The 22,715-nt window shown below is 43.7% G+C and overlaps 1 protein-coding gene across 3 annotated transcripts in view; it reads right to left on the reverse strand.

Moving 5' to 3' along the window:
* gramd4a (GRAM domain containing 4a) overlaps nt 1–22,715 on the reverse strand; it is a 60,977-nt gene that overhangs the window by 32,198 nt on the left and 6,064 nt on the right. For 2 of the 3 annotated variants that reach the window (XM_014152776.3, XM_014152777.3), the window contains exons 2-3: nt 21,832–22,048; nt 6,498–6,618 (exon numbers count right to left, since the gene is read on the reverse strand). In XM_014152776.3, coding sequence (XP_014008251.1) covers nt 6,498–6,618; nt 21,832–22,048 — 338 coding nt within the window. Of the gene's footprint in view, nt 1–6,497; nt 6,619–6,906; nt 7,646–21,831; nt 22,049–22,715 lie in introns of those variants that run through there. The other variant, XM_014152778.3, reaches the window with a different exon arrangement.

Below are 22,715 nucleotides of genomic sequence, written 5' to 3' on the forward strand. Positions count from 1 at the left end.
CATCTTAATCTTTTCTTTTTATTGGCCAGTCTGAGATATGGCTTTTTTTTGGTAACTCTGCCCAGAAGGCCAGCATCCCGGAGGCGCCTCTTCACTGTTGACATTGAGACTGGTGTTTTGCGGGTAGTATTTAATGAAGCTGCCAGTTGGACTTGTGAGACATCCGTTTCTCAAACTAGACACTAATGTCAGGACACAATGCAAATAGTCCGGGTAGCCATTTGATTACCTGTTCAGGAGTCTTATGGCTTGGGGGTAAAAGCTGTTGAGAAGCCTTTGACCTGGACTTGGTGCTCCGGTACCGGCAGCTTAGCTCCAGTGATGTACTGGGCCATACGGACTACTCTGTGTTGTGCCATGCGGTCAGAGGCCGAGCAGTTGCCGTAACAGGCAGTGATGCAACCAGTCAGGATGCTCTTGATGGTGCAGCTATAGAACTTTTAGAGGATCTGAGGACCCATGCCAAATATTTTCTCCTGTGGGGGAAATAGGCTTTGTCGTGCCCTCTTCACAGCTGTCTTGGTGTGCTTGGACCATAATAGTTTGTTCGTGATGTGGACACCAAGGAAGTTGAAGCTCTCAACCTGCGCCACTACAGCCCCGTCAATGAGAATTGGGGCGTGCTCGGTCCTCCTTTTCCTGTAGTCCACAATTTTCTTTGATAGGATGCCAGATGGCTCACATTCAACAAATCTATGCAATTGTAACAGGCCCACAATGTGGTTACTACAGTCTGATAGATATCTATCTAGCCTTTTTCACAGCATAACATGTAAAGAAAGGTCTCTCTTTTCTGGTTTAGAAGAAATGACTGCTAAATGCTAACTCCTGTTCATGTAAGCTGATAGCATAGCTAGCACACAGAAATCAGTGGTGGTAGTCAGTCCAAGTGTAATGCAGTTGATTGGGGACGATGGCATGAACATGTACTGAGGTTGACATCCAAAACAAGCATTATAGTCAGATCTTTTCTCAACATAGTGTGAAATACACAAACAAGTCTAAATGTAGGCAAATTTTGCTGGGGGGGGGGGCAACCTTTTCACCATGCATTTCCATGGCTTTTCCATTGTTTTAGTCGAGTTCGATTGATCTCTTTACCTCATGTATACAGATTGCCTGAGAGTTCTAGTAGCATATTAGCCTGTCTAGTAGCTTGAGGTTTTTTTTCAGCTGTTCAGACCGGGGCCTCAGGACTATAGGCAATGCTATAGTCTAACCACTAGCCAGTTGAATCTCATCCACTCAGACCCCATATGCCTGTCTTTCTCTCTTCCCCCTGCTCCACTACCTCCCCACACTGAACAAACTGTGCAGAGATGAAAACAGAGATGAACAGAAAGCAAGAATGAACAGAGCAAAGTCCATTTAGCTGCTAATGGATACTCATGCTTCACCGCTCCTACTGGTCCAATTACACTGGGAGGAAGAGAGGGATAGAGGACAGGAGAAAGAGAGCAGAGGGGGACCTGGTCAGGACCTGTATTACCCAGAAACAGAGTCACTCTAGTTCACGAATACAACAGTCCCTACTGCCATTCAGTATGAAGTGTGTAGAGAGGCCAGGGACTAAACACATCTCTATTCTGATCTTCAGCAAGGCAAGGCTGCCATGTTGTCACAGTCTTCTATAGCATGCTAAACACTAACTGAAACATCAGGTATGGAAGACTGTCATTGGTAACAAAGCAGAGGTGAATAATGCACGAGTATGTCAAGTATATATGCAGATGATCTTTTATAACAGTCCACCTTCCATCTCCATACAGATCCCACAAACAGGAGAGAGAACTTAAGAGCAAATTACCCTGACCAAAAAAAGTGGGCTAAGCACCAATGACACAATGGCACTCAACTCTGTAGACAACATTCATTGGGACATTATTTGTCTGTCTAAATGGAGAACTGGTGATGAGACCGTGCTGTTATTAGATGACGAGTCGCTCATCCATCTGTGTGTAACAGGGTCTTCATAAGGACCCTCTACAGGGCTGAGATGGACTACGCCTAAATAATTAAACTGCTCACAGAATACACCTAGATAATAAAACTGCTAACAGAATACACCTAGATAATAAAACTGCTAACAGAATACACCTAGATAATAAAACTGCTAACAGAATACACCTAGATAATAAAACTGCTAACAGAATACACCTAGATAATAAAACATGTTAACAGAATACACCTGGCAGCCATACCAGCTTTAGCTAAAAACATTTCATTTGGATCTATACATTTGACATCAAATGTTACATATTTATAGAACCAGTCAAAAGTTGACACTCATTACAGGGTTTTTCTTTATTTTTAATATTTTCTACATAGTAGAATAATAGTGAAGACATCAACAACTATGAAATAACACATATGGAATCATGTAGTAACCAAAAAAATTATATTAAAAAAATAATAATAATTTTTAAAAAAAAGTTTAAAAAAAAGTGTTAAACAAATCAAAACATGAGATTCTTCAAAGTAGCCACCCTTTACCTTGATGACAGCTTTGCACACTTGGCATTCTCTCAACCAGCTTCATGAGGTAGTCACCTGCAATACATTTCAATTAACAGGTGTGCCTTGTTAAAAGTTAAGTTGTGGAATTTATTTTCTTCAAGTACAGTCGCAAATACCATCAAACGCTATGATGAAACCGGCTCTCATGAGGACCACCACAGGAAAGGAAGACCCAGAGATACCACTGCTGCAGAGGACAAGTTCATTGGAGTTACTCGCCTCAGATTGCAGCCCAAATAAATGCTTCAGAGTTCAAGTAACAGACATCAACAGTTCAGAGGAGACTGCGTGAAAATCAGGGCTACATGGTCAAATTGCGGCAAAGAAATCACTACTAACGACAACGATAAGAAGAGACTTGCTTGGCACAAGAAACATGAGCAATGGACATTTGACTGATAGAAATCTGTCCTTTGGTCTGATGAGTCCAAATTTGAGATTTTTGGTTGCAACCGCCATGCCTCAGACGCAGAGTAGGTGAACGAATGATCTCTGCATGTGTGGTTCGCACTGTGAAGCATGGAGGTGGAGGTGCGATGCTGGTGACACTGACAGTGATTTATTTAGATTAAGGCACACTTAACCAGCATGGCTAGCACAGCATTCTGCAGTGATACGCCATTCCATCTGGTTTGCACTTAGTGGGACTATCATTTGTTTTTCAACAGGACAATGACCCAACACACCTCCAGGCTGTGTAAGGGCTATTTGCCCAAGAAGGAGAGTGATGGAGTGATGCATCAGATGACTTGGCCTCCACAATTACCTGACCTCAACAAAATTGAGATGGTTTGGGCTGAGTTGGACTGCAGATTGAAGAAAAAGCAGCCAACAAGTGCTCAGCATGAAGAAACTGCTTCAAGACTGTTTGAAAAGCATTCCAGGTGAAGCTGGTTGAGAGAATGCCAAGAGTGTGCAAAGCTGTCAAGGCTAAGGGTGGTGACTTTGAAGAATCTCAAATATATTTTGATTTGTTTAACGACTCCATGTTATATTTCAAAGTTTTGATGTCTTCAGTTATTCTACAATGTAGAAAATAGTAAAAAAAAAAAAAAAAACACCTTGAATGAGTAGGTCTCCAAACTTTTGACTGGTAGTGTATGAGGCAAAGGTACAGAATGGCACCTTTTATTTAGGGGTATTTTAATACATATCCATTTAGGAATCAAAGCATTTTATGCATCTAGTCCCCGCATTTGAAGGTGTCATGAGATCATACCCCCAAAACATGCTAACCTCTCACCATTACTAATAACAGAGGCGGTTAGCATTTTTTTTGGGGGGGGGGGGGGGGGGGAGGTTATGATATTTATGCATCTATAACGATGCCACTCATTATTCACGATTGACACGTCTAGTCCCACTCCAGTGCCCAACGTCGCCAGTTTACTAACCACCGGTCCTGGCAACCCATCATTAGACACCTGTACTTCCCTGATTATTTAGCCCTCTTTGTTAAATCAGTCCTTAGGTGTTATTGTCGCTCACGTTCAGTTCGCATCCCATGTTTGCTCTTTTGCATCTGTTCCGTATTAAAAACTCACCTTCTGTTTTCTGACTCCCGGCGTATACGTAACAGAGATTATCCATAATCATGGTAGCATCCACATTGAATGTAGACGTGTTCAGAAACATTTTTTGTTTACAATAAAAGTGACTCCAAAATGACCAAATTCATTATTTACCATTCAAATTGGACACAACATAATCCGAAACACAAAAACAAACTGCATATGCATCCAACATCCAAGTTCGTAGAGTCCCAAGTTTGACGTAATCATTGCGTGCTAGGAATATGAGACCAAAATACTAACCTTTTAAATAAATTCTTTAATACACTACATTTGAAGACAACTGGAAACTCTGAAAAACAAAAAAAAACACGTACCGACTGGCAAAATGTTTAACAGTCACCCAACTCTGAAATCCAAGTCGAGAACTCTGGCCTCTCTAGAGCTCCGACCTAAAGATCACTGACGTCATAAGTCGACCTTGTTCCCCCCCGCCCGAGTTCACAGCATCTTGAAAGCCCCATAAATCCAGAGAATGCCAGACTTTGATGACAACATTTGCCCACAAGAAGGACCGCCGTACCACCTTCCTGTTCAAGTGAGCATTGCACAACAAGGGGAGTCCAAACATTTCTTGTATGCTGCTGCAGACATTATGTAATATGCCAGGGAGATATGTATACTGTAGCTAAGAAAGTAATACTAAGTGTATGTTGTGTAGTAAGCTCTTAGTAGCCCATGTGCCTCACTTTAATAATTTTGTCCCTTTCCCCCCTCATAATTTAGCCTACTGTTCTGACTTGGTGGTGCACAGGTAGCCTATAGCCTGTTTTAGCGAAATCTAATATTGTAAGAGCTTTCATTATCTGCTTATATGCCCCCTTTATTTATCCTACTGTTCTGACTTGGTGTACAGGGAGAATACTGTACGAACGGCCCATGTTCTGTATTCTGTCCCTGTACATTTCAAAAGTGCAGAACAAATAGTTATACTGACTACATCCGTCCTAGCTCGCTCAATGTCTTAATAGAAATTACGGATGGCCTCTTATGCCATAATTTGTAAATCTCAATAAATCAGTAGAAAACACATTTGTTTAGGCAAGTCAGCCATAGTAGCTATGTCTTTTTAAAAATGCAGTAAATGAGACTAAATGAACTGTTTTGCTGCCAGTCTTGGCTCCGCTGATAGCCAGGTGTAGCGGTGGTAAGGAGTCAATCCATGGTGCTGAAAAGAAAGCTCTGCTGTTGGGACAGCTTTATGTAGGCTCTAACAGTTTATGGGCACTATTTATCACCATTATAGTGCAATTTATGTATTGTTTAGTGGCTTTGCTGGCATGCATCAACTATAAAGATAAAAAAAAGTATTTTAAAAGGGGTGTTTGCCCCACCAAGATTTACATGCCAAAATCGCCACGTCAGCAGCAGAACAAACTAAAGAACAAAATCAAGTAAAAACATTTGAGGGACAGCATAGCTAGCAAACTAGCAGATTTACATAATCAACAACATGAATGATCAGCTGATAGCCCATCCTCTTTAACCAATGTGAATCTTTACGAGGCATTCCAATTAGCTTGCTTTTAATTAGCTTACATTCTCGCTACAGAGTCAGTTGGTAATTTATGAAAGTCTATTTCTGTGTGCTGTTTTATTTAACAGCACACAGGACTTACCAGAGTCAAAGTGCTTTCATTTCTAAATAATAAAAAAACCGGTATGTATGAAAAATACCCTCAAATAAAAAGTGATATTCTGTATTGTCGCCACATATAAAACATTTGATCTCAAATCCAAAATGCTGGAGTATAGAGCTAAATTAAACATTTTAGCTTCACTATCCAAATAATTACTAGGGGAGTGTATATTTAGCACTGTACATTTAGCCATATTGCTTTAGCTTCACTATAGCTTTGCACATATAGCTTTAGCACTGGCAATTAGCAATAGCTTCAGCCACATAGCCTTAGCAAAAGGCTTTAGTCATACAGTTTTAGCCCACGTGTTAGCTTCAGCAATGCATGCTCACACTCTCAGGGATGCGGAGGCACACTGGCAGACCTGTGGATGGAAAAACTGTGCACACACACACAGTACAGGCCACTACACGTGCTACACTACCGTAGCATAGGCTTGGTACAGTATGTACCCATCCCTGAGTTGGGTTAATGGGGCAGGGCAGCCACATTGGCCAGAGGCATTACGAGAGTGGCTGACCCAGCACAGAGGTGTGTTAGAGTGAGTATGAATAGGCACAATTGAATTTGCTTCCACCTCAGGCTCAGTATCCCAACTCCCTCATCCATCCCTCCACCATCCTCTTGTCCCCATCACAACACCCATTCCTCCAGCCTCTCCCATTCTCACCCGGACTCCCCAATTCATGTCCACAAGCAGAAAGCAACGGAGGATGAATAAAAAGCTACAGGAACTAAAACGTGTGTTAGGGTTGTTAAGGTTACTTACGTAGGAAGTGTTTCTCCAGTAAGGCAATCTCTAGATGACCCTTCACCTCGTTTAGCCGGTCCGACTCGCTCCTCTGGAAGTCTTGAAAGGCCGCAGCCATGTTGAGAGCCCCCGAACCCGCCTGCACACAGAGGAGAAGCGCACGGTTATACAGGCGTAATATCAAAAACGCACACACCCACACAGTGGAAGTCCTGAAAGGCGGGCTCCATGGTGAGAGCCCCAGAACTCATCTGCACGCACGAACACACACCAAGAGGCTAAATTAGCATTAATACAGGCATGACATCACACACAGAAGAAACGCACGTTAAAACATACATGAGATCGACTTAACACACATTAAAACATGCATGAATAAAACCGACACACACGGCGGAGTAGCTGTATCTCCAGTATGATGACTCACACGGCCAGTGTGTTTCCCTCCCGTTTTGAAACGCGTTGCAAAGGAGATCCCTACCGACTGACTGTCTGTCCTCTAGTCTAAATGCAACACTGATGACTCAACCACTCCCCCCCCCCAACTGACTCATGGCTTTAGTCCACGACACCGCATTACTCCACAGATTACCAGACCAATACCAGGTGAGGGAGAGAGAGAGAGAGAGAGAGAGAGAGAGACGGTGAAAGAGGGGAGGGGGGAAGAGAGGATCAGTCGATGAAAAAGATGTGTCAAGAGAAAGCGACAAATAGAATTGTGTTAAAGAAAGCAGAGGATGAAAGGAGGGAGGAGAGAAGGAAAGCGTGGAAGCTGCAGTTATTCTGAGCCACTGCAGGTTTACCAGCCGCCAACAGACCAACGCAGGCAGGGTGTCCCTTTAAGAGGCTCCTGCCAGAGACAAAGACAGTCACGGCCAACACACACAAAGCCAAACACACACTGCAGCAGCTTCTTCTCCCTGCAGCATTCGTGACTGCAGCATGTCTTAATCTATTATGCTGCCTTTCAAGTCCATGAGAGACAAACACCGCATGAGAGAGAGAACAAGGGATGAGGAGAAAGGAATTTAGTAAAGATGCCCTACTTGGGATGCAGCCAGTGATTAACAAGGGATGAAGAGAAAAGACGGTGAGATGAATGAAAAACTAAACAGAGAGCCTTCGCTCTGTAGCCCAAATGTCAGAGAGAGTTGATTTGAGAAGGAGGCTAGAGAGAAACGAGAGGGGAGGGGCTAGACTGGGTGCGTCGAACAGGAAGTAAACACCCAGGTCATGTGATCTGGTCCTGAGGAGCAAAGAAGCAGCAGTGCACAACTAGCATGGAGTATCTGCAGCACTGATGAACGAGCAGTAGTGTGTGTGTGTGTGTGTGTGTGTGTGTGTGTGTGTGTGTTTGATGATTTTATTCATTCAACCTTTATTCTTATTTACAATGACGGCCTACCAAAAGGCCTCCTGCGGGGACAATTGCTGGGATTAAAAATAAAAGTGTAGGACAAAAACACACATGACAAGAGAGTCCTAAGAAGACAACACAGCATGGGGTGTGTGTTGGGGGGGGGGAGAGATCCATGTTGCAGAGCCCAGGAATTTAAAGAACTAGGACAATGCATAGCCCAATTGAAAAGGTTCTTTCTCAAACTCTCTGGATGAAAAGGGGGAAGCATATTACTGGCATGTTCATTTACAAAACCACTGTTCAGGTCTACTGTGAAAGTTGTTTTTCAGAAAATGTCTAGAAAGTCAGCAGCTGGCCTCATGTTTGTTCCTGGGCAGACAACATCTAGAATTACTAGGCTTACACCGTATACCGGACTATTTTGAAATATTGACAGTAAGCTTTACAATACTGCTCATGGGTACCCATAAACACCCCCCCCCCCCCCCCAAGTGTCAACTAATTTATATCTAGTTCAGTGCTCCAGCTATACATTTGCTAACTAAGATGGCTAGATGTCAAAGATCAAGCTTCTTGGTTACACCAGACATTCAATCCCCTCCTGGATCAAGATCCCTGTTGCCTAAATTATTGTGTATAATTTTTTTAAATTATAAATATTCAAATATTTTTTGGGACACTCAGTGTGTGTGTAAAAAAACGAAAACTGTCCTAATATCAAGTTGCACCCCCCCCCCCCCCCCTTTTGCCAACAGAACAGTCTAAATTCATTGGGTCATGGACTCTAGAACATGTTGAACGTGTTCCTCAGGGATGCTGGCCCATGTTGTTTACAATGCTTCCCACAGCATTGGCAAGTTGGCTTGATGTTGTTTGGGTGGGGGACCATTCTAGATACACATGGGAAACTTGAGTATGAAAAACTCCGTAGCTCTGCAGTTCTTGACACAAACCGATGTGCCTTGCACCTACTACCATAGCCCATTCAAAAGGAACTTAAATATTTTGTCTTGCCCATTCACCCGCTGAATGGCACAAACACAATCCATGTCTCAGGGCTTAAAAATGCTTCTTTAACAGGTCTTAACAAGTGACATCAATAAGGGATCACAGCTTTGAACTTGATTCACCTGGTCAGTCTCTCTCTTCTTAATGATTTGTACACACACAGAAAGTATTCAGACCGCTTTACTTTTTCCACATTTTGTTACATTAAAGCGTATTAAATGTTTTCCTCAATCTACACACAATACCCCATAATAACAAAGCGAAAACAGAAGGCATTTTTTGCAAATTCATTAGAAATAAAAAACAAATACCGTAAATTCCGGACTATAAGCCGCAACTTTTTTCCCAGGCTTTGAACCTCGCGGCTTAAACAATGACGCGGCTAATATGGATTTTTCCCGCTTTCAATTTTTTTTTCTTCCCAAAAACACACATTCTGTGACGTGCTCAGTTTTTTGGCGGCATGAAGCTTTCATTAGACCAATGAAATTGCCGAACGGGTTAAGGTCAAAAACTTTTTTTGTTTACTGTTTAGATTAATTCGAGCGCTCTCAAACTTCCCATCATTCTGATTACGGTAGTCATTTTTGTCACCCTCATCATGGCAAAGACACGGAGAAATGCATATGATGCAGCTTTGAAGTTGAAGGCGATTGATCTGGCTGTTGGAAAAGGAAATAGAGCTGCTGCACGGGAGCTTGGTCTTAATGAGTCGATGATAAGACGTTGGAAACAGCAGCGTGAGGAATTGACTCAGTGCAAAAAGACAACTAAAGCTTACTGCTAATTTTTTATTTTTTTGTTACAAGCCGTGTTTCGTTAAAGCCTGTGTAAAGTTCATTTGTTTCAATGTACCGGTAGGCACCTGCGGCTTATAGACATGTGCAGCTTATTTATGTCAAAATAATATTTTTTTTTTTTAATTCAGTGGGTGTGGCTTATATTCAGGTGCACTTAATAGTCCGGAAATTACAGTACCTTTATATAAGTATTCAGAGCCTTTGCTATGAGACTCGAAATTGAGCTTATCCTGCTACCATTTAACATCCTTGAGGAGGTTTCTACAACTTGGACCTGTGGTAAATTCAATTGATAAGACATGATTTGGAAAGGCACACACCTGTCTAGATAAGGTCCCACAGTTGACAGTGCATGTCAGAGCAAAACCAAGCTATGAGGTCAAAGGAATTGTCCGTAGAGCTCCGAGACAGGATTGTGTCGAGGCACAGATCTGGGGAAGGGTACCAAAACATTCCTATGGCATTGAATGTCCAAGAATACAGTGGCCTCCATCATTCTTAAATGGAAGAAGTTTGGAACCACCAAGACGCTTCCTAGAGCTGGCCGCCCGGCCAAATTGAGCAATCAGGGGAGAAGGGCCTTGGTCAGGGAGGTGATCAAGAACCCGATGGTCACTGACAGAGCTCCAGAGTTCCTCTGTGGAGATGGGAAAACCTTCCACAAGGACAACCATCTCTGCAGCACTCCACCAATCAGGCCTTTATAGTAGAGTGGCCAGACGGAAGTCACTCCTCAGTAAAAAGGCACATGACAGCCTGCTTGGAGGACTCTCAGACCATGGAAAATAAGATTCTCTGGTCTGATGAAACCAAGTTGAAATCTTTGACCTGCATGCCAAGCATCACTTCTGGAGGAAACCTGGGACCATCCTAACGGTGGAGCACAGTGGTGACAGCGTCATGCTGTGGGGATGTTTTTCAGCGGCAGGGACTGGGATACTAGTCAGGATGGAGGCAAAGATGAACGGAGCAAAGTACAGAGAGATCCTTGATTAAAACCTGCTTAAGAGCGCTCAGGACCTCAGACTGAGGATGAAGGTTTACCTTCCAACAAGACAACGACCCTAAGCACACAGCCAAGTCAACGCAGAAGTGCCTTCGGGACAAGTCTGAATGTCTTTGAGTGGCCCAGCCAGAGCCCGGACTTGAACCTGATCGAACATCTCTGGAGAAATCTGAAAATAGCTGTGCAGCGATGCTCCCCATCCAACCTGAGTTTGAGAGGATCTGCAGAGAATAAAAATGGGAGAAGCTCCCCAAATACAGGTGCCAAGCTTGTAGCGTCATACCCAAGAAGACTCAATGCTGTAATCACTGCCAAAAGGTGCTTCAACAAAGTACTGAGTAAACGGTCTGAATACTTATGTAAATGTGATATGTTTAATACAATTTCTAAACCTTTTTTGCTTTGTCATTATGGGGAAATTGTGTGTAGCTTGATGGGGGGGGGGGGGGAGAGAAACAACTTAATCCATTTCAGAATAAGGCTGTAACCTAACAAAATGTGGAAAGTCAAGGGGTCTGAATACTTTCCGAATGCACTGTGTGTGTATTATTTGTTTAATAGCGCCCCTTGTGTAAACCTCCGGTATACCCCGATATGGTACAGAAACGGTATGACAAAACTGGATACCTTCCAACCCTAATAATTATATCTGTGGCAGGTAAACCGTCAATCAAAGCACAAGCCGACTACATAATGGTACATTTGATGTGTGATTATAGGGGAAACAATATTGTCCAATCGAAGACAGACCAATAACAGACACCAACCATCACAGACCGACCAATCACAGATCCCCAACATCAGAGGCAGACCACTCACAATCGGACCCTGTGGGAAGGAATCAAACATCAGAGAGCACTCCTAACAACAGAAAGACCTCAACATCACTATCAGAGCATTCTAGCCAAGATCAATGACAGATCCACCCACCTGGTCTGCTGTGATGGGAGGGAGTGTTACGGGGGAAAAGGATGGATGTTTTATAGCAGAAAACAGTGACGACATTACCCTTTCTTTCTATAGTTCTGTCCAGCTCCAGTGCCAAGTTGGATGTGGGCAAAACAGTCTCTGTTCATATAGGGAGCAATAAGGGCCCCATGAGACAGCTGTAGGCTGTAGCCCTCAGGCTTGGCCTGGTGTTGTAGAGAGGGGCTGACTGCTATACTGTCTGCCAGACAGACTACTAAAGTAGATGCCTGTTCACGTTGATAGAATGCTTGACCTAACGTGGAAGGAAAACAACGCCTTAGCGAAGGTCTGGTGTTAAAAAGCAAGTCTTACCTCTAGAAGCAGTAGAAACACTGCTTTTTTGGTATTCCTCTGGATTCAGTCACAGGCCATGACTTGCAAAAAACTCCCACTGAGATTTGCTCTACTTAGATGGGGATTAAAAATGGGCAAAACCATAACATTACAGAAGCATAGAATAGATTCATGATTGCTCCGAGATATTGAGCAGGAGTACGGTTGACTACAACCAATCCGGAAAGTTCCATAGTTTAGCTAAATATTGATTAGAATGCATCTGAGCCTTGTACCTTTGCAGAAAGCCTTAAATCAGGAATGGGGACAGTGCATTGACATGTGGATGGAGCACTTGCACATACAATCTCAGTGTTGTATGAGATATTGAATGAAAAGCTACAGTAGATAGGTCATACTAGAAGGGCCGGGATATCTCCGCTGAGGAATTGCCTCCTGTCATGTTATTTGTTTTATCTTATTTTCCCTTAAGCTACAAACAGGCTGAGACAACTTATTGAGCTGAAAATAAACATTTACTCCACTTCTCATCCATCAATAGCCTTCTCCTGTCATCATCTAACCCACAGAAACAAGACAAAGACAATAGAACGAGAGAGAGGTACATACAGTACAAGGAGAGCGGGAGAGAGACAGACAGTGAGACCAAAGAGACGAGAAGTGGAGGAAAACAACTATTTTCATATCATCTGATGCCAGAAGCCATAAGGTGATGTAACGCTAACACACAGTAACCTGAAGCAGCAGCAGTACTCTAGGCTACTGGGAAGAAGGCGTGGCAACGGTTGGTGACCCAGTATCTCTGGCACTGGTCCCAGTGCAGGCTTAATCACAGAGGGAGAACATTTTGGGTGTGCTGTGGCCAAGGGATTAATACTCATGACCAGTGTGTGCCAGTTCATTAGAAGTGCGAGTTAACCAGTAAGAAGAGGTTTGTCAAAATCCTTTTTCCAGGGCCTGCATTCAGTCTTTTTTGGTCTGGAGGGCCGCACTTCAATTTATTTGATTTCCTCACCGTAAAAATAGTCCTCTTTCCATCACTATTGGAACTTTCAATGCTCCCGGACTGTCGAGCTTTAGTTGATGACTGTTAGCAAGCTGGACAAAAGTAAATTGGCCACAAATGTAGGTCCATTATGTCTACACAGTTATGATATTGTTTTAGTCATTTCAATGTCAATTGAGATCGTTTTCCCCCAGAAAAGCCACAGCGGGCCAGATTGAATGGGCTAGAGGGCCAGGCCGAGTTTGACACGCGAGTTAAGAGGTTAAACACAGGGGAATGGGACACTATTTCAATAGTCTAAAGAAAACTACTCCCCCTTTTTTACCTTCCTAGTCTGTATATGGCCTCCCGAGTGGCACAGCGGTTTAAGGCACTGCATCAAAAAAATTTATCATATTACTCCAGTGCTAGCCTCCCTACACTGGCTTCCTGTTAAGGCAAGAGCTGATTTCAAGGTTTTACTGCTAGCCAACAAAGCATTACATGGGCTTGCTCCTACCCATCTTTCCAATTTGGTCCTGCCATACATACCTACACGTACGCTACGGTCACAAGACACGGGCCTCCTAATTGTCCCTAGAATTTCTAAGCAAACAGCTGGAGGCAAGGCTTTCTCCTATAAAGCTAAATTTTTATGGAGACACAGACTCGGTCTCAACCTTTAAGTCTTTACTGAAGACTCATCTCTTCAGTAGGTCATATGATTAAGTGTAGTCTGGCCCAGGAGTGTGAAGGTGAACGGAAAGGCTCTGGAGCAACGAACCGCCCTTGCCGTCTCTGCCTGGCCGGTTCCCCTCTCTCCACTGGGATTCTCTGCCTCTAACCCTATTATAGGGGCTGAGTCACTGGCTTACTGGTGTTCTTCCATGCCGTCCCTAGGAAGGGTGCGTCACTTGAGTGGGTTGAGTCACTGACGTGGTCTTCCTGTCTGGGTTGGCGCCCCCCCTTGGGTCGTGCCGTGGCGGAGATCTTTGTGGGCTATACTCGGCCTTGTCTCAGGATGGTAAGTTGGTGGTTGGAGACATCCCTCTAGTGGTGTGGGGGCTGTGCTTTGGCAAAGTGGGTGGGGTTATATCCTGCCTGTTTGGCCCTGTCCGGGGGTATCATCGGATGGGGCCACAGTGTCTCCTGACCCCTCCTGTCTCAGCCTCCAGTATTTATGCTGCAGTAGTTTGTGTCTGGGGGCTAGGGTCAGTCTGTTATATTTCTCCTGTCTTATCCGGTGTGAATTTAAGTATGATCTCTCTAATTGTCGCTTTCTTTCTTTCCCTCTCTCTCCGAGGACCTGAGCCCTAGGACCATGCCTCAGAACTACCTGGCATGATGACTCCATGCTGTCCCCAGTCCACCTGGCCGTGCTGCTGCTCCAGTTTCAACTGTTCTGCCTACGGCTATAGAACCCTGACCTGCTCACCGGACGTGCTACCTGTCCCAGACCTGCTGTTTTCAACTCTCTACAGACAGCAGGAGTGGTAGAGATACTCTCAATGAGCGGCTATGAAAAGCCAACTGACATTTACTCTTGAGGTGCTGACTTGTTGCACCCTCGACAACTACTGTGATTATTATTATTATTTGACCATGCTGGTCATTTATGAACATCGTGGCCATGTTCTGTTATAATGTCCACCTGGCACAGCCAGAAGAGGACTGGCCACCCCTCATAACCTAGGAAGAAACCTAGAGAGGAAACAGGCTTTGGCCTTTCTACGGAGTTTTTCCTAGCCACTGTGCTTCGACACCTGCATTACTTACTGTTTGGGGTTTTAGGCTGGGTTTCTGTACAGCACTTTGAGATATCAGCTTATGTAAGAAGGGCTATATAAATAAATTTGATCTCAGTGCTAGAGGTGTCACTACAGAACCTGGTCCGATTCCAGGCTGTATCACAACCGGCCGTGATTGGGAGTCCCATAGGGCGGCGCACAATTGGCCAAGTGTCATCCGGGTTTGGCCGTCATTGTAAATGAGAATTTGTTCTTAACTGACTTGCCTAATTAAATAAAAAGGTTCAATAAAAAAAATGTAGTATCTTGATGCCCCTGTCTGACTCCCATGCTCTGATAGGCGCCATAAGGGGACGAACAGGGATAATACAGCATGGAGGGTAAAGTATGTGCCTTCGAAAAGTATTCAGACCCCTTCAATTTTCCACAGTTACATTACAGCCTTATTTAAAAAATGTATTAAAATTGTCCCCCCCCCCCCCCCAATCTACACACACAGCAACAAAAAAAATTGAAATGTTTGCCAATTTATAAGAAACTGAAAAAAATACATGTATTCAGTACTTTTTTGGGGCACCTTTGGCAGCGAATACAGCCTCGGGTATTCTTGTGTATAACGCTACAACCGTGGCACATCTGTATTTTGGGAGTTCCTCCCAATCTTCTCTACAGATCGTCTCAAGCTCTGTCAGGTTGGATGGGGAGCGTTGCTGCACAGCTATTTTCAGGTCTCTCCAGAGATGTTAGATTGGGTTCAAGTCCAGACTCTGGCTGGGCCACTCAAGACTTGTCCCGAAGCCACTCCTCCAATCCAATTTTATTTGTCACATGCGCCGAATACAACAGGTGTAGATCTTACATTGAAATGCTTACTTACAAGCCCTTAAAACACTTTTTTTAGTATTGTATTGTTGGTTAAGTAAAAAAGTAACAAATAATTAAACAGCAGCAGTAAAAGACAAGCGGGGCTATGTACAAGGGATACTGGTACAGAGTCAATGTGTGGGGGCACCGGTTAGTTGAGGTAATATGTACATGTAGGTAGATTTAAAAGTTACTATGCATAGATAAGAGTAGCAGCAGCATTTAAAAAAATAATAATTAGGGGCCGGGGTAGCCATTTGATTAGCTGTTCAGGAGTCTTATGGCTTGGGGGTAGATGCTGTTAAGAAGCCTTTTGGACCTAGACTTGACGCTCCGGTACAGCTTGCCATGTGGTAGTAGGGAGAACAGTCTGACTGGGGTGGGTGGGGTCTTTGACAATTTTTAGGGCCTTCCTCTGACACCACCTGGTATAGAGGTCCTGGATGGCAAGAAGCTTGGCCCCAGTGATGTACTGGGCCGTACGCACTACCCTCTGTAGTGCCTTGAGGTCGGAGGCCGAGCATTTGCCATACCAAGCAGTGATGCAACCAGTCAGGATGCTCTCAATGGTGCAGCTGTAGAACCGTGAGGATGAGGACCCATGCCAAATCTTTTCTGCTGAGGGGAAAATAGGCTTTGTCATGCCCTCTTCACAACTGTCTTGGTGTGTTTGGACCATGATAGATTGTTGGTGAAGTGGACACCAAGGAACTTGAAGCTCTCAACCTGTTCCACTACAGCCCCGTCGATAAGAAATGGGGGTGTGCTTGGTCCTCCTTTTCCTGTAGTCCACAATCATCTTCTTTGTCTTCATCACGTTGAGGGAGAGGTTGTTGTCCTGACACCACACAACCAGGTCTTCTAGCGCAACCACCATCGTTCTCGGTGATCAGCCCTACCACTGTTGTATCATCAGCAAACTTGATGACGGTGTTGGAGTCGTGCCTAGCCATGCAGTCATGAGTGAACAGGGAGTACAGGAGGGGGCTGAGAACACACCCCAGTGTTGTCTTGACTGTGTGCTTTGGGTCGTTGTCCTGTTGGAAGGTGAACCTTCGCCCCAGTCTGAGATCCTGAGCGCTCTGGAGCAGAATTTCTGTACTTTGCTCCGTTCATCTTTGCCTCGATCATGACTATCATCCCAGTCCCTGCCGCTGAAAAACATCCCCACAGCATAATGCAACCAACATGCTTCACCGTAGGGATGGTGCCAGGTTTCCTCCAGATGTGTCGCTTCGCATTCAGGCCAAAAAGTTCAATCCTGGTTTCTTCAGAACAGAGAATCTTATTTCTCATGGTCAGAGTCCTTTAGGTGCCTTTTGGCAAACTCCAAGCAGGCTGTCATGTGCCTTTTACTGAGGAGTGGATTCCATTTGGCCCCTCTACCATAAAGACATGAATGGTAGAGTGCTACAGAGATGGGAAAACCTTCTAGAAGAACAATCATCTCCAAGAGGAACTCTGTCAGTCAGAGTGACCATCGGGTTCTTGGTCACCTCCCTGACCAAGGCCCTTCTCCCCTGATTGCCCAGTTTGACCAACTATTGGAAGAGTCTTGGGGGTTCCAAACTTCTTCCATTTAACAATGCTGCAGAAATGTTTTGGTACCCTTCCCCAAATCTGTGCCAACACAATCTACGGACAATTCCTTCGACCTCATGGCTTGGTTTTTGCTGACATTCAACTGTGGGACCTTATCTAGACAGGTGTGTGCGCACCTTTCCAAATCATGTCCAATCGACTGAATTGACCAAAGGTGGACTCAAATCAAGTTGTAGAAACATCAAGGATGAGCAATGGAAACAGGATGCACCGGAGCTCAATTTCGTGTCTCATAGCAAAGGGTCTGAATTCTTACGGAAATGAGGTATCTGTTTTTTGCAACAACAAAAAATCCAAAAGCCGTTTTTGCTTTTCATTATGGGGTAGTGTGGACTGCAGAGGATTTGTATTTATTTAAATCAATTTTAGAATAAGGCTGTAACGTAACAATATGTGGAAAAAGTCATGGGGTCTGAATACTTTCCGAAGGCACCGTATATGGTGTGTACGCAATGTTTGTGTGTGTTTTCCTGAGGCCTCCTCCAGTCAGTGACCTCACACCCACTCAGTGAGCAGCTGCCCACATGCCTGGCATAGAAACACACGGCAGGCAGCCTGCGACATCCACATACAGAAAACACTGGGAGACATATGCACGCACACACAAATGTGTGCACTCAGCCTAGAGGCCTAACTCTGCAAAGGACTCAATTTATATTAGAAATCAGCAGATGAGCACAGGAAACTGGCCTCCTTTGAGGAAATTATACAATCAAGTGACTAAGCTGGTGTTTTAATTTGGGGGAAAACACTGGCTGGATGATGGTGATGAAGCATGATAAAGTCAAGATGAGAGCGCAGGTTTAAAATATCCCCTGAAGACAAGAGAAGTCCAAACACTGAGATCGTCGGCAGTAATGATATATTCATTGGCAAGCAGGGGAGGATAAATTCAATGAGTAACCATAGTGGATGAAAGCCTATAGAGGCACTGAGTGTGTTTACCCTGTATCCCTCCCTCCATCCAGCCAACCCTCCCTCTGAAGAATGAGCAGAGTAAACAGGAACAAAGCATAACAAACCGCCCTGTTTCCGTCGCTCTCTTTCCCTTCCTCTCTGAAGTAGGTTTGTCTATTATGTCTCCCTGAGGGACATGTAATCAACTCCATTGGAAGCTGCCACACACACACACACGTCTGTAGTAACATTAAAACTGTCTCTTTGCTTTCCCCAGGAAGAGATGTAGAAGTTAATCTAGGATCAATCTTCTGTGTCTGCAGAGTAGGCTAGATATGAGGAAATACTAACACATACATCTGCCAGTAGGAACTTTTTGGTAGAAACGAACGGCGGACAAGCAGAACATCTCAGTGGAAAAATGAACAGACACGAGTAGTGAGTGGGTCAGCCGTTTGTTCACCCGCAATTGCTAATAACTCATCCGCAACCGCCTGACTATATGTGAGTGAAAATCGGAGGCCTGTACCCGACCCTAAACTGCAAATATAGAAAATGCTCTGTAGGCTACAGTCAGAGATGGTGGAACGATTTTGATAGTGGGCACAGTTTTTTTTTGTGCCCAATTTAGATACTGTATGTTTCTGCTTATAATTTCCGACATTTTGGTGCGCTATTTGTTAGTCAACTAAGATACATGCAGCTTCTCGTCGGTCATTATGTTGCGCTAGAAGACTAAATAAACCCTTGTTCACCAAAATAATGTCAGAAATGATAGAATGAATGCGCCACATCCAGTTGATATCTGTAAAGTTCTGTCATCTCTGCTTCGTTCAGAGCAAAGACGTTAGGGACCTGGGACAAAATGCAATACAAATTATTAAAACTAAAAAAATTGTTTTGATGCAAAATGTCCAAATGACATCAGTTGTAAGGAAATAGAAAGGTGTGAAAATGACCCAACATGTTACTGATAAGATTTCAGTTCAGCCTAGATGCATATGTTGTGGTTGAAATACTAAATCAGATTTTATGATGCTGATAAAGATATCACATCTACAGACTACACATTCACATTCTCTCTTCTCCACTCCTGTCCCAGAATCAATGTACATTTGGTGTATCATTATACTGCAAGAAATGCTTAAATACTGCAGGAGATATTAAGACAGAGGTCATAGACATACAGTGCATTTGGAAAGTATTCAGACCACTTTACTTTTTCCACATTCTGTTACGTTACAGCCGTATTCTAAAATGGATTATATACACAATAAAAAAATCCTCATCTCCACACACACACACACCCCGACAATGACAAAGCAAAAACAGGTTGACATTTTTGCAAATTTATAAATAAAAAAAAACAAATATTATTTACAGTATTCAGACCCTTTGCTATGAAACTCAATGTTGAGCTCAGGTGCATCCTGTTTCCATTGATCATCCTTGAGACGTTTCTACAACTTGATTGGAGTCCACATGTTGTAAATTCAATTGATTGGACATGATTTGGAAAGGCATGCACCCATCCATATAAGGTTGACAGTGCATGTCAGCAAAAACCAAGCCATGAGGTCGAATTGTCCTTAGAGCTCTGAGACAGGATTGTGTCGAGGCACAGATCTGGTGAAGGGTACTAAAACATTTCGGCAGCATTGAAGGTCCAAGAACACAGTTGCCTCCATCATTCTTAAACGGAAGAAGTTTGGAACCACCAATACTCTTCCTAGAGCTGGCCGCCCAGCCAAACTGGTTCAACAGGACAACGACCCTAAGCACACAGCCAAGACAACACAGGAGTGGCTTCGGGACAAGTCCCTAAATGACCTTGAGTGGCCCAGCCAGAACTCGGACTTGAACCTGATCGAACATCTCTGGAGACCTGAAAATAGCTGTGCAGCTCCCCAGCCAACCTGAGAAAGCTTGAGAGGATCTGCAGAGAATAATGGGAGAAACTCCAAATACAGGTGTGCCAAGCTTGTAGCGTCATACCCAAGAAGACTCGATGCTGTAATCACTGCCAAAGGTGCTTCAACAAAGTACTGAGTAAAGGGTTTGAATACTTACGTACATTTCAGTAGTTTCTTATATAAATTGGCAATAATTTCTACAAACCTATTTTTGCTTTGTCATGGGGAATTGTGTGTAGATTGATAAGGGGGAAATAACTACTTAATACATTTTAGAATAAGGCTGTAAAGTAACAAAATGTGGAAAAAGTCAAGGGGGTCTGAATACTATCCGAATGCACTGTATAGTCAGTGTCCAGATTTCAGTTTACATTTAACCCCTCGGAACAGCAGGCAACAGTTCCCTTGACATGCCATAGGCCTATTTGAAGTCCTGGTCTTGTGACTGGCGAATTTGCATAGCTCCTCAAACATAGGCACTGTGATCATCCTCTATTACCACATCATCAAATCTTTACAAACATCACTTGTCTGGCCCTGCCTTCTCTTTATTTTTAACTCTCCATTTTGTAGCTTTTCTCTTAATGAATTAAAAACGCAGACATTGTCCTTTTAGCCTCAGTGGATCCAAGTAAACTTTTTCTGCCCATTCCCAAAAGCATTTGGCAATTGGTGTGTAGGGAACTGTTGCCTGCTGTTCCGAGGGGTTAAATGTAAACTGAAATCTGAATCGGATAGTATTCAGACCCCCTTGACTTTTTCCACATTTTGTTACTTTACAGCCTTATTCTAAAATGTATTAAGTAGTTATTTCCCCCTTATCAATCTACACACAATTCCCCACTACACACCAATTGCTTTTGGGAATGGGCAGAAAAAGTTCCCCACTATTCGCCACTACACACCAACACACCCCACTTACACACTAATGACAATATTTTAACTATGAAAGAAAAACCTAATGTCACCTATAGATATAAATTGCATAAGAATTATACATGTATTTTTTTAATGCATTCTGTTTATTCAACCCGACCGCCCACCTGCCCTTCATCCACACAATATTTCATGACCCTAAACCCATCTGTCTTGTGGATATAACCGTGGGGACTGCAGGTTGAGTCAGCCTGTACATCACTAACTGATACAATATTTCATGACCCTAAACCCATCTGCCTTGTGGATATAACCATGGGGACTGCAGGTTGAGTCAGCCTGTACATCACTAACTGATACAATATTTCATGACCCTAAACCCATCTGCCTTGTGGATATAACCATGGGGACTGCAGGTTGAGTCAGCCTGTACATCACTAACTGACACACACAATATACCTGCCAAAATAAAGGAAACACCAATATAAAAAGTGTCTTAATTGGGCGTTGGGCCACCAGAAGAGCTTCAATCCGCCTTGGCATAGATTCTACAAGTGTCTGGAATAGTATTGGTAGGATGCGACACCATTCTTCCACAGCTTTGTGTTTTGTTGATGGTGGGAAACGCTGTCAGGCGCCGTTGCAGAATCTGGTGGCTGACACACACCCCCTTTAAACCTCCTATGCTCCTATGAGACCCCTTTCAAAAGACACAGAGCGCTTATTCTAGCGCTTATTGGTAGCCAAAATAATGGGCAACGGGGAATTTGTATACAGAACCCTAAGCTTGATGGGATGTTAATTGCTTAATAACTTTGTATCACACATTTACTCGTGTTTCCTTTATTTTGGCAGTTACGTGTGTACAGGTAAAAACGTGGACGCTAGGATACACTGACGTAGAGTTTTTCCAGACCAACTATGGCCCAGAGTTTTTCCTGGTCGGGTCATATTGCAAGGAAAACTTCTGGCCCTACTCACGGTCTTTCATTTGAGTCAAAGAACACAGCAAAGTGGAATGAATACTTACAGGGTCTCCTAGTTCTTCCGTGTCTTGTGTCTTGAGTGAAGGCCTCGTCCTCAGCAGGATGTCATCGCTACATTCATTGTCGGATCCGTTGGGGGACTCTGCTAGATCCAGGAAGTCGTCTCGCTTCTGACCTCTGAACCTGATTTTGTCCAGCCGCTTTAGCATGTTCAACACCCCTCTCTTCAGCGGCTTTACCTTAGCATGGTGTACAGCAATCCTGAAAAGACAAAAACAGACAAGGGTCAGAGGTTCCCCTTTGAAAAGCACTGAAAATGAAAGGGTGGGGTCGAGAGCAAGACATTTTTTTTGCACAGAAGTAGTTTCTTGTAAATAAGTACCTAAACACAGATGCACAAGTTAAGACAATCGTTGAGTGTGGCCGATACAAGGGTTTAAAAAAAAGAAAAAAGAAAAGACACCATACACTAAAATATAGGCCATCAGCCACAGTATACTAATAATGTAGCAGATCACTCCATGTAAGATGTCATCTCTGCCCCAATATCCAGTTAAAGCCTATCACCTTTCATCATTGCGTTTGTCGTCTTTGTCTATGACTCAGTAAGCCTGATGACAGAGGCTGCATCCCAAATGGTACCCTATTCAGTGCCCTGCTCAAAAGTAGTGAGCTATAAAGGGAATAGGGTGCCATTTGGAACACAGCCATATACCTCTAACGGTAGTTCCATCGAAGGCCCATCAGTGGTTGAGTCGTCAGCCATCATCCAGGGCCACAGCCCTTGCTGCTTAGGAAATGATCACAACCCCAGAACGAGGCGTGGAACCGGAAGGAGACGCGATCACCCTCTCACGTCAAACACGGTCTCCAAAAATATGACTTAACGACTTGATTAATGTGAATCCTTTTCACCTAGAGTTACACT

This window comes from Salmo salar, chromosome 17 (genome assembly GCF_965601325.2).
Source record: "Salmo salar chromosome 17, fSalSal1, whole genome shotgun sequence".
Classification (NCBI taxonomy): Eukaryota; Metazoa; Chordata; class Actinopteri; order Salmoniformes; family Salmonidae; genus Salmo; species Salmo salar.